General features: G+C 35.9%; 1 protein-coding gene across 1 annotated transcript in view; it reads right to left on the bottom strand.

Moving 5' to 3' along the window:
* AUH (AU RNA binding methylglutaconyl-CoA hydratase) overlaps window positions 1-13,591 on the bottom strand; it is a gene marked incomplete at its 5' end in the record, with an annotated part of 111,799 nt that overhangs the window by 66,995 nt on the left and 31,213 nt on the right. Inside the window, one exon of the mRNA XM_032676716.1 lies at window positions 8,517-8,603. Coding sequence (XP_032532607.1) covers window positions 8,517-8,603 — 87 coding nt within the window. The remainder of the gene's footprint in view (window positions 1-8,516; window positions 8,604-13,591) is intronic.

The following is a 13,591-nucleotide window of genomic DNA, read 5'->3' as shown; positions in this document are numbered from 1 at the left end:
AAATCAGAAAAATAATTGCAACACAATACTATATCTTGATTTCATCTTAAGGGACCTTTTCCTGAAGAAAAATAATAATGTTAAGATGGTATATTATCACTGGAATGTCAGTTTTGTTTCAGGTATTTACCTTACCTTGCAAAATCTGTTATCAAGTCAGTGGCTACAACAGTTTGCTTGCATTTTCAGTTGCAACAATACCATCAAGAAAAGACCTTTTGGGGGGGGGGGGGAAGCTAACAGAAAACAAATACTTCAACAAATATTTTCATTTGTTCTGTAACACTAAGAAAACCAACCAGTGAATGTAGCAAAATATGAAAGAGTCTGAGAGAGATTGTCAAATCTTCCTACAGGAACCTGAAGGTAAAGAAGATTGGTCAAACCATTTTTTGCAAAAGGCAAGTAATTAAATGCTGCAAAGCTTTACCTCTCATAATTGCAAAAAGAATGAAAAAGCAACTACTCAAAGTAACTTATATGTCTTAAAATATTTTTTAAAAGTATATCCATCTGCAAAAACATGACCACACACTCTTAATTCTGAATAGGCTACATATGCATTTGGACACACGCAGCTTTTTGCCATTCATTTGCTAGAGTACAGCTGTGAAAGGCTTTTATCTACCCTCTAATTCCTGTGCTCTGGATAAGAAGCTTAATAGACTGCAACTGTTAGCAGAGTTGTTTGAACATCAGTGTCTTTGCTTTAATACCTTCAAAGTTCAGGCAGACAATCAACAGCAGTAAAATGCATTTTTTTATGCATTTTAAAGAAATTTTGATTTTAATTAAAAAGGTTACTGCGCATAGCTTACAGTTGATTATTAAGCAAAAGATATTAATAAAGTTTTTCCTCCCTTTATTATGACAGCAGCTAAAGCACCTCACTCAATCCCATTAATTTCCCAGTTTCCTCCAGTGATTACTCACTCTTATATATGACCTAGAAAAAATATTTTTGAAAGACAAAAAAACCCCAATCAAAACAACCTTAATATAGGAATATTAGGAATATTACATTCTTATTTTTTAAAATTTTCTATTTGCTACTTTATTGTGGACAGGTAATAGAGACACTGTGTTTTACATTCTTGATAACAGAAACAGAAACTGGAAAACTAATGGGAATGAAAGAGTTTGATAAACAGTTTATCAAACTGTTTATCAGTTTGATAAACAGATTCCTCAGTTTCTTCATATTTCCTAATGTTCCACCTTCTAGTCTCGTTCTGCCTTCAGTAAGACAATAACGAAGTAAAACCCAGGTGACAGAATCTACTTTCTGTGCAAATGAGTAAAAGCTTTGGATAGAAGAAAAATTAGAGTTATTTCTTGTATTTCTTACCCTTACTAAGTACATTTAAGAATTTATTACTAACACAAACAGCAGAGCACATAATCAAGCAGTGAATTTATAAAACACGGGGGATAACACCAGTGTTAAATGAATTCAGTTACATTTTTACATTCTACTGCTATGTAATTTTTTTCTTTCCTAAAGCGCACACAAAATAAGACTCAAACTACAGTCTCTATATAATATATACACACAATACATATGCACAACTATAGTCTCTAATATAATCTCTGATAAGAAAATCAAAAGGGATATGTTTTTCTTTTTTTTTTTTACCATCTACTTGTCTGATTTACAGTACCAAGACACCACAAGCATCCTTGTTTGATTCAATGCATTGCCCAGTCTAGTGCTAAATTACCTTTATTTCTAAATTAGCACAATGTATCAAACAATAGTTTCAAGCCCGCTCATTCACGGAGCACTACAGAAGGAACACTCCCTAACATTTCACAGGAAGCACAATTTTTTTTTCATTAACTAGCTTGGCAATATCATCAAGCCAGTGCATACCTAGGCAAAAGGCATGTGCAACACAAGACTAGAACATGCTGCTCTGAAGTCAAAGCCTCATGCCTGGGCCAGGTAATGACATTTGGATTTCTTAGACAGAAGGACAACTTTATGCTTTCAGTACCACGCCAGGAGTGCTGCCCTTTTAACACTGATGCGTTCTAGGAACAGAGCCAGAGACCAAGACAGGCAAAGAAAAAGAGCTAACAAACTATTCCTTCTCACTCGGGGATTGAAACATGCAATTTCAAACCTGAGCAAGGTGAGGACAGGGTTGAGTTTTCCAGTGCATCAAACATACAAAATGTGGCTCCCTAGAGAGGGAACAGCCGCTTTGGACAGCAAGTCATACTGGAGGCCTGTTCTAACAGAGTGCAAACTGGCTGTGTTGATCTCAATAGACCATTTGAGCAAGTAGCACCCTCCTTCTGGGTACAGTCACTTTTTGTGGGAGGAAAATTAAAGAGCCATGTCCAGAACATAGCCTCTTTTCCTCATAAAGCAGCACTTGGAATTACTGCCAGTAGGAAAACTAAACTACTGCTGAGGATATGTTGATTTTTGTCAAGGCTGTACAGCAGCACCACAGATAAAAGCAATGAATCAGCAATGCAAAGCCACCTCTGATCTTCAGATCTACACAGAAGGAAAATCAGCTTATCCTAATATTCAGGTCCTCTATTTCGGCATTTCTTTTGTAAGTTTTTAGAAGGTTATTATTGGGGGGGTGGGGAGGGAAATGTATTAGCAATTGTGGAAGTACTCTTGTCATATAAATAGCTAATAAACATCTTGGTAGAGAAGTTTAATATTCCATTTATTGTCTCTAAAATGGTACAGAGTTTAGAATTGTGTTTTTTAATTAAAAACAATCCAGTGCAATTTGACTGGAGCCCCTAATTTCCCCTCGGCATGGACAGAACTGTCTGTTTAGGAAACAGGCAACACTTTGTCAACAGGTATCTTAAATTAATTCAATATTAAGAGAAGCAGTAAATCTACTCCTGGAAAACAACCAAGAGCTCAGCAACACACTCGGAATGCAAGCAGTCAAGGACTGCATTAGCTATGCAGTACACTTAACCAAAAAGGCAACCACACAACACAGCAAGCGAAATACTGTGCCCTGTGCCAAAATCTCCCTTTCACGGTGTCAGCAACACAAAAACACCACGATGCCTGAGGCAGGCTGCTAAGCATGGCTCTGCTAGCTGTACATTAGTCCTTTTTCAAATCTGATAGCCGTGAAATTTCATTCAGCTTTCCAGTAAATGCCAGTTATAACCTGTATCCCTCTTCCCTGCGAGAGAAATCCTCAGTTCTTACCAAAGGATTTCCAAACTAGAGTACTCTGTCTTTGATGGCCAGATCTGCCTCCAGCAAACAGATAAATTGGGTAAATGTTACATAAGGAGCAGTAATCAGGCATGGAGTGTTCGTTACTAAACCACAATTTTAAATGCTAACCAAAGCTCCACAGAAGCCCCAGAAACTCAACCAGCAATATAAGGTACTGCACTGACCTCATCAATTATTATTCTTGCTTACTTTTGAGAAATCACAGTGGGAAGGTGGGGTAGTAGTTAGCAGACCAGAAAACAATTGAAACTTTTATAATCCTGATATCATTCTTGGGATTTCTGAGAGCTTGCATCCGAACCAAACTCTAGAATGTAACATGGCACAAAGAAAAAAATTCCCAAGGATGTATGATCTTCAGTAGTCAAAACTGGAACTTTTTGGAAAAGAGGATGTTCTCCAGAAGGATGAACAAGTGCACTAGGTAAGTTAAAAGTTTGGTGATGACTGAAAGAAGCCAGAATGACAGAATGACTGCTAAGGAAGGGGGAGGAAAAAAAAAATCTATAAATATAGAGATGTATCTGCTTTGAATAAAATAAAAAGCACACAATAAAAAACGCAAATGCAAGCAACTGACCACAGGGTGCTTTCTGAGGATGATCTCATGCAAACTATGTTAAAATTAACGTTAAAACTAATCATATCTGTAAAAATTATGTATGAACAAAGTTACTAAATATCACCACTTACTGCAGTTGTTGTATCACAACTTATGCACCAAAATTAATCAGCTGCCTTTCACAAAGTACTGTAAGGTCTGTTATAATGCAACATAATCTACAGAAAACAAGTAATGTCAGTATTTTATTAAAAATTTCATGTTTAACTTAGTGCAGATCTAGGTTCCATCAGGCCATGAGTAAGGTGTTTTGTCTCCAAATGTGAAATAAAAAACAAGCTGACCACACTTCAATCTTAAAAAGTAACCAAGAAAGTCGTTCTCCAGTTTTTATTCCCTGCTTGTGGGATTTGGGTACGTGTGCCTATGTTCTTTGGAAGAGCTTTGCTAAACAGTAAGTTTCTCACTTATTAGAGGCTGGGGCCAAATGTCACTCTGAGTAATTACATGTATTGGCTGAGCTGAAATTCTTTCTACAGCTTCACTTTTTCTTTCTGTTGAACAGGGATTTTTTATGGAGGAGTGTGGTTACTGCATTCGGCCCCATACATAGCCTCAGTTTGTTTTGCAACTGAAATCCCAACAGATAACATATCTACAACAATAATATCACAGCCCAGACCCCACAGCCAGTATAAGGAATGACATGGACTTAATGGGAGTCATACTATAAAAATACATATTGAAGATCTGACCCAGAAAGATAGGGGTTTTTTACCCCCCAAAGCATCAAAAACAAGGCTTCTGGAAATCAGTGTAATTTGATTCAATTTAGGCAGGTCTGTCTTCTTGTGCACGGTTACAAGAGATCTATTAAGGCTTTAGTCTCCTTGTTTCTTGAGGATAAAGACAGTCTTATATCTGCAGTGAAGTGCCTCAAGGTAGGGCATAGTAATGGACAAGTAGTCTTATAAATTCTACTATTAAAAAAAAAAAAGAAAAAGAAAAAATACAAAACCCCCAAACACACACAAAAAAAACACCAAACCCCAAACAAACCCCCACAATTCTGATATAATCTTAGGAAAAGCAGCCACTGCTAAAAATAGAAGCTGTTTTGATTCCCCTCCCCACAACTTAAAGATCTTAAGTGCTGCAACTAATGGCTCAGTTCAGTTTTTTCAGCCCTTTTATGTGTTTATTTTTAAACCAAGTGATATTTACTGCAGTCTTACTACTTCACCCAAATTTAGCAAGTAGTTATAAATTATGCCCATATAAACAAGTGCAGTATGCTTTTAATTTCCAGAAAATTCTCTTCTGTAGCTGTATTCCAAAATGATACTACAGCTTTTTACAAAACCACTAGCATAAGGATTTTAAATGTAATGAAACTGACAGACACTAAGGAAAGCCTAAGCGTTCTAAAAAAGCTAAGTTTATGCAGTTGTTAGAGACATAATTAACCTTTAGTGTATTTTGTCTATAAAGGTAACTTAATGGTCTTCTTTCTGAAAATATAGGTAAAAAGAAGCATCTCCTTACTAGGTCACACATCTGAATACAAATTATCAAAACATGACCTAGTTCTGAAAAGCAAAAAGTAGAATACATTTTAAATGAGATTAAAGCATTAAACTCAGATAGAAAAAGAACGAAGTAGGAGATTGGAAATATTTTTCCCTGGTTTTACAACATTCTCAGTGGTAAATACTAATTTCAAAATGGTTTCTCCTCATTAACCACCTCACAACGTTCTAGTTGTTCCCAGGCAGGAAAAATATCATTATCATTTTCAATATACAGATTCATTGCAGTAACCAAACGCAAATAAAATGTCCCCATAGTTCCACAAAAACTACCTTCTGTAATGACAGATCACTTCTTCAGAAGAAAAAAAGGAAAAGAGATAAGAGCCTCTGACTTGCTACAAAATTATATTCATTTCTTTTCATAAGGACATCACACAACAGGACATCTTGTGCAGCCATCTAATCTAAACTCATAATTTTTGTTTTATATGCTCTACTAGTTCCTGATGTAGGAATGACACACAGAGTCCCCACCTGGAGTACTACATCCAGCTCTGGGATCCCCTGCACACAAAGGGCTTGAACTGTTGGAGTGAGTTTAGAGGAGGGACACCAAGTTCCTCTCCTGTGAGGAAAGGCTGGGGCATTTGGGATTTTTCACCCTGGAAAAGAGAAGTCTTTGGGATGACCTAATTCCAGCCTTCTAATACCTGAAGGGAGCCTATATGAAAGATGGAGAGGGACTTTTTAAAAGGGCACAGAGTGACAGGATAAGGGACAATGGCTTCAAACTGAGAGTAGATTTAGATTAGATTTTAGGAAAAAGTTCTTTACTGTGAGGGTGGTGAGGCACTGGAACAGGTTTCCCAGGGAAGCTGCGGATGGCCCGTTTTTGGAGATGTTCAAGGCCAAGATGGATGGAGCTCTGAGCAACCTGGTCCAGTGGAAGGTGTTCCTGCCCATGGCAGGGCGTTGGAACAAAATGATCTTTAAGGTCCCTTCCAATCCAAATCATTCCATGGTTCTACTATTTTTTTAACTGCTTTGCAAAGACCCTTAAGAAAAATGTTAGATCTGTTCTGTAACTACATCTACTGCTGTCATAATGTGTTCAAAAAGACTATGCATCAAAGATGTATATACTGGGAATACATCATGTGACCTAAAAATTAAAGCTACTTATACAATAAGCATGTTTAAACACACATGATATGATAATTGACCAGTAACATTAGAAGTGATATCTCAATATTCTTCTCTAGTCCTTTAAAAATTAACTGGGAGAACCTTGTAGTGACTGTTCTGTTTATGTTTTAAAGTGGAAATGGCAAAATGGGGAAAGGGAGAGAGTAAGGAAAGGGGAAAGGGAGAAGGGGAAGAAAGAGGCAAAAATGGGAGAGGGGAGAGAAACACAGTCAACCTAAAAAAAGTTGTGTTACAGTATGAGACAAGGGCTATGAGGCTTCTGTTTTTCAACCAGAGGCATGTCTAATTGCTATTACATCCCCACACAAACCTTCCTATCTAGGTACTTCAGTGTCCTGGGTTCTCAAATATTAATTCCACTACCTCACAATTCCAGGCTTCTTTCTTGAGAAAGAGACTAGAGATCAATGAATAAAAGCACTCATAGAGGTTTTCCTCAACCTCAAGTAATTCACTGTAACCATAACGATCCAGTGTAAACCTTTCAGATAACACTGAAAATTTGCTTACATATTTAGTGGTTAAACAGTCTTACAGGAACCTTAATGAAGATGAAGACTATAAAATATTTTTCTCAAAGTTTTTTTCAACTCTGAGGCAAAATAAAGCATCAAATCACTGTGAATATTTTCCATCATTCAGCGCAGAACGCCATATTCAAATACTTAAGGCTTCAGAAATTTTCTCACTTTAAAATCCAAAAATAATGGAATTAAAAAAACTCCACTTACTAATCAGCGGAAAATCTTGAAACCAGTTGCCCCTATTTAAACATTAACAGTAGCTCAAAGTATTTCCAGTAACTTCAGCCCAAGGAAGGCTGAAAAAATATTAGTGCTAAGGAAGCCTCCCAAAATTCTTACAAAATCCTGAACTGAACAATTTGTTGCTTGGCATTCCAACAGAAGGACAAACACCAGCATGATATACAATATTAGCTGCAGGAAATCAATGATCTATTCACTTCTAGGCATTTTACAGATTTTACTTATTTAAAGAGCCCTGAAGTTCTACTGTCATGTCAAAGACATGACATTCATTTGAGGGCACAAGTTTCTCCATGAAGTACCTAATCAAAGACACATTCTTCAGCAGTTTGTCATTTACCTGAAAAAACATACTGGTATCCATTCATAACATTCTGCCAAACCAATATCTGACACAGTGTTCTTAAGGAAATGTATCTAAAAACATTTTCTGAGAAATTATTTATTCCTCAGAGTTTCGTGCCAAAATTTCAAGTGGCAGAATATGTTTCATAAGTAAATTAAATGCAGAAAATTAATTGCTTCGAACTTGGAACACTATACTTCTCTTTTCAACAGAACATACTGGCAATACCCTGTTGAAAAACAATTATATTAAAAATGATCATCAGAGATGTAAAAATATGATTATTTGATGGTGAATTCATAATGTAGAACTTACAGAGAAATTGTACCTTAAAAACTGGTACAAGTCCATTAAAATCTCAAACTATTAACAGGTTTTACTACACCAGAGCAACTGCATATTAAGCAAAATTTTAGAAGGCTTAGTAGCTAAATTTCTATCAGCAGTCGATGTTTAACATGTTTCTACAATATATTAGATTGTACTAATTATACCAACCACAAGAATTCAACAGTGAAAATTAAACTGTAAAGCACTTGGATGTCACTGAACAATCCATCCTTTACAAAAACAGAAGGGAAAATCACCTCTATTCCCATTGAGATTTAGCTTTTCTAGCGTTCTTTAAAAAATTCCAACTCATTTTAGAACATTTTAAAAGAATAAATGCATGATGACTCATGTTTATCAACACACACTCCATAATCCTTACTGAGTGCCTTCCAATTCAAGATCTGTGACGTGAAGCTAAACAGTTATGGGTATCCTACTACCTGTCAAGAATTAACCATGCATGTTTATGTTATTCCTCTGATCTAATGCTTCTCAGGTTAAAGTTACAATAACATTGTTCAAGGGAGAGGTTACTTACCCAATTCATTAATAGTTGCTCTCGCTCTCGAGACAAAAGAACTAACTTCACTTGAGTGCATTTTTGCCCTTTCTTTAAGGTCAGCACCTGTAAGTGACATTTCACACACACGTTAGCAAGCTCTATACAGTATTGTTAATACATTTTCAAAAGTAAAATATTCCTTCTTTCACAGAAAATATAAATCTACTTTTAGACGAGGAGTTTAAATTGGTCACATAAATTTTCCACAGATTTCAAGGAAAACATGACCTATTTATCCAGGGGAAAAAAAAAAAAAAGAAAACAAACAAACAAACAAAAAGATAAATTATCCATAACCAGATTTTCATGAAGTATATTCTTCCCAGTGACATTTCTTCTTCTCATATTAAAATTGAGCATTTATGTTTATAGTTCATCTGACATACTATTTTATTTTCCCAACTGTGTCACAAAGTCTGATAAATATGTGGTTTTCATATTGTGCTCTTGTTATTCTTTTATTGGTAGATCATACAATACCTAGGGTGCATGGTTTTACATTAACAGACAATATTTATCTAAATAAAAATCTACAGTGGACTTAGTACCATTTTTCAACTCACTTTCAACTCATTTACTGAAATGTATTTTTGAATAAGTTACACACCATCATCATTTTTGCTCTTAAAAAATGCCACAGCTTGAAAATTTTTATCTATTTCTTTATGAATATATGAAAATTATTCTGTTTAACAAGCATACTGTAACTAGATGTGGATACAAACATTTTTAAAAATTTACTTGTAGTATAAAACTGACATTTTCTCTCATGAGTGTGTAAAAAAAATAACTGAGCAGTAATAATAGTAATAATAATAGCTAGATATAGAAGCCCGTCTTTCTTACAGAGGAAGAATACATAAAAGAAACAAAATCTGCATAGACACATTTATTGTCCAAAGAAGTGAAACAGTTACATGGCAACTGCACATATATTTTTTCTATTTGGTAAAAAGTAACCTACTGAGCTAGTCCCTAGGCATATGGCTAAATAAGGCAAATAACCAATGTTAAAAAAATTAGTTTCATGTTTTCCTACCCTGAGAATCAAAATACTATCCATTCAGGAAAATGCACTGAACTCAGATTAAGTGAATACTGTAGATTAGAATTAAGTTACACAGTCATAGGTTTCCCCTTCCACCTTTCTGGTAGGCCCTCTTGACCCTCTTCATCAAACATAGTTTTAGACATACTTTTATTGACAGCATTAGTTGTAACTCACAACTCTAGTCTAGCTCTGTGAAAATCAGTCTCTCTGACATTTTCTGATGGACATTCAGCTGTTGATTTACAGTACCAAGCCCAACAATGCAGGTCTATATTTGCCCCTTCTACTTCCATCATAGCAAAGCTCCTTATTTCACCAGGATTTCTGCTCTCCTTTTACCCATGTCAATAAAAAAAACAACGAAGCATCAGTCCTGGCTGCAATTTGCATGTTTCCCACTAAGTAAAGTCAAGTTTAATTTACATTATAAGGCACTTTGCCAAAAAACTTCCAAACAACCTTCTAGGATGTGCCCCAGCTGAAGACAGTATGATAGGACAGTTGACCAGACATACAAATATATGAGTATAAAACAGGAATTACTATGGTCAAGTCTGCACTGCAGCAAAATTGCAACTGCTACCTTGGCAATTCACAATCATTGCACAGAGAAATCTTGCCAGAAACCTGAAAAGCAAACACAGTTTGCATCCATAAATCTGGATAAAACTCTAATTCATATAAAACTGCAAGCAACTTTCACAAATGCATTTATGTATAGAGCTAAAAGGAGCTTCATGAAACTTCATGTCAAAACCTGCTTTAAAAGTTATGTCAGCAACTGTGTGAACAAAATATATCATCTATTCTATATCAGTTAATGTCTGGTCTAGCTTCTGCAACTCTGGCCAAATCATTGCCTTTATAAGAACAACACAAAACTGGGTGCTTTATTAACAAGAAAACTGTTTGGCTGTGTAATTTGACTCAAAGCTTCCACACACTGAAATCCTGCTTACTGGGTATACCCTTGAAAAGAATTATAAATAAAACATCTAACATTACTGTTAATAAAATCTTCTGTCAATATATGATTAAGACAATTTTTAAGTTTTGATTTATTCAGATTAATGGAAAAATGGACTCAATCAAAAAACCTCAACCCTTCTAAAATAAAAAAAATAACAAACTGCAGACTTCTTCCTTCAGTTAGAATATACATTTCCTTGAAGACCTTTACAGAAATCTATTAAATTTAAAAAAAAAAACCAAACAACCTTGTGTAGGAACGGATTAATATGTACCTTCTAATTTAAAATTAATGATTTTAATTACTGTAAAGAAATATCAGATCTTAGTGCCGTAACCAACTTTTGTAATCTACCATTTCCCTTTTTAAGTGTTTCTCCCATACAAATGCCAAGGAAGTGGAAAGAGTCCTCTCCTTTTCCTATTTTAGCTCTCCAAAGCATAATAATAGTAACTGTAACTTTCTGAGGGAAGAATTTCAGTCAGAAGCCACTCCAAAAGAACACATCTGGTTCACAGGAGACAGAACTGCCACAAACTTAATACTTTTGTTACTGTTGTTAAGATTTGACTTCTGGTCAAAGACTTATTAAGAATTCTGTGACCCAAATAGCAGAGAACTATTCAGATGTTTCTCCAAAATCTGTTCTCAAGTCAGAAGCAGAAAAGGCTAAGTTTGTGAAGCCAGCCATGAAGGGGACTGCAGATTCACCAAGAGACTTTGCTCTCTCAGCTACAGAAATCAAAGACCGCTCCTCTCACCCCAAGTTTTCTCCTTCAAAGTAGCTGAAAATAGTATTTGCTCAACTGCTGAGAGCAAGAAAGTAGATAGGCTTTTCAAACCACAAAAACTCTGACACAACGAACCTCTGCAACTTTCCCATGGGCCACAGCTGAAATCTGTGGGCACGTTTGACCCAGCTGCTTCCCCCTGTCCACTCCCGAACGACTCCAGGGGCTGTACTGTGGGTCTATTGCTCCCACCCACAATGAACACAGGGCTCTCTAAGCCCTTCTACCCAAGAAAGAAAGGGCAAACCTGAGCTACCAGTGAGCTGAGGCAAACTAACTGTTTCAGTTTTGATTACACACTGTAATTATGTCCCCACGTCCATCCGGTTTGTACTGGAGCATGAATCATTGTTTTCTGGCGCTTTCTGGCATCTCAGTGCTTAGTCACACTAATTGATTCTCATCTGCTCAGAATACTAACAAAAGCTAGTCAAAACCAACTGTGCTTTCAGGAGTCATGCTCCCCAATTCTCACCTTCCTGCTCCCAGCACTTTATCAGCTCTTTTCTAAAGATTATAAAATGCCATTTTCAAATTACTAGCTGCTAGTACAGGACAAAAAGAAGTGCCACAGTGAAAGACTACACTGTCAGTGCCATCAACCACTTCCTCCTACAGCTACATTAGGAGTTGGTCAGGTACTCTCCACTCGTGAATAAACTCCTATTGAATCAACTTAATTCACCGAAGTATCACTTCCAAATTTACACAGAAGTTCTCTCTGGTAGGAGAGAACTTCCCCACAGACTTCCAATGAACAAATCTGTTTGAAAAATACCAGTATAAACAGCAGTCTTTTGGAGGTCTGCTGTGCAGCAAGTACACACACTGGTCTTTCCAGACCAGTTCTTGAAACTGATGTGAGGAAGACGCATGCTGTTCTAAATACCACCTACACTTCTACTGAAGTTTGTCAATCCAAAAGGTAGAAATGTCTGTTTGATTTTGATCCATCACTTTCTTATTCCCCTCCTCCAACACTGGTAGAAAATAGTAAGGTTGGTTATTTTTTTTTTTTTACCTTACTTCCCCTAAGTACGAAAACCCCGTCGGAATAACTCTCATTTGCATGGTTTTAAACATTACCCTACTCAAAGGTTAGCCCTTGTACACTGTCAGTTGAGAGAGTTTTCTCAGCGTGTGCCTGACTTCCATTTCACAATGATGCCAGAGAAAATGTTTATTTGAGAAAGCCAAGGGCAAGCCAGCAAGATGAGCACATTGCTGTTATTCACCAGCATTTTTCCACTTGCAGGTATGTACGACAAGGATGGCTATTTAACTCAGAGAACATACCAAAGGAAACCAAGTTTTACAGTGATTACTCTGACCCCTCTTGCCTTTTTTGGATATTTTCACAAACTTTCTAAACATAATTTATATACTGTTGAAAAGCTATGTGTTGTGTTTGAAAAATACGTTCCAACATCTTTGTATAAGCCTCACTTTTTAAATACCGTAAATGCCTAGAAATCTTCTTGTACAGACTGTTCTATACTACTTCCAAAGCACACCACAAAATCTCTAAACTAAAAAGGCATCAAATTTAAAGGTTTATATATGATACTTTAAAAATTAACTTCATAGATAAATATTTTTCATTAAAAAATAAGTCTTTTAGAGAGTTGGCACACCAAAATTAAACACTGAAGTTACTCTACCAAGTGTCAAAAGGTGCCCAAAGTGTCCTTTGCCTGAGAAAATGCTACTACACTTTTTCTAAGAGAATTTCTTTTAATTTAGTGAGAGAAATAAGACATTTTGGCAAAAGATTTTACAGGAGTAAAACACAACCAAGAAAAGCATTTCACTAAAACACTCAACAAAAAGACACAGTTCACAGAAAACATCCACTACAAACAATCAATATATCAGCTTTAGTAAAACACAATTCATTTAAGTTACCCACAAAAGGAGGAAAAGAGTAAAAGAAAAAAACAGATTAAAAGAGGAAAGAAAAAGGAAAGAAAGAAAGAGAGAAAGGAGAGGAAAACAGTTACCAACATCTTTTTTCTCCAAATTTCTAAGGGTTTCAGAAATAAAGCTTTTACTTCCTGAAATCTTTTTAGGACATCTTAACTCCCAATTTTGAACAGCAACTGCAATACTTCATGAAACAAATATATTTCTTTAGAGATAGTGCCAAGTCTAACCCAAGTAAAACTTTGTTAATACAGTAACAGGCTATGAATATTATTCTATTGATAAATATTTCCAGTTTATATTCATAAAATCCTTT

Source organism: Chiroxiphia lanceolata, chromosome Z (genome assembly GCF_009829145.1).
Source record: "Chiroxiphia lanceolata isolate bChiLan1 chromosome Z, bChiLan1.pri, whole genome shotgun sequence".
NCBI classification, from domain to species: domain Eukaryota; kingdom Metazoa; phylum Chordata; class Aves; order Passeriformes; family Pipridae; genus Chiroxiphia; species Chiroxiphia lanceolata.
This window is presented reverse-complemented; position numbering and strand designations above follow the sequence as displayed.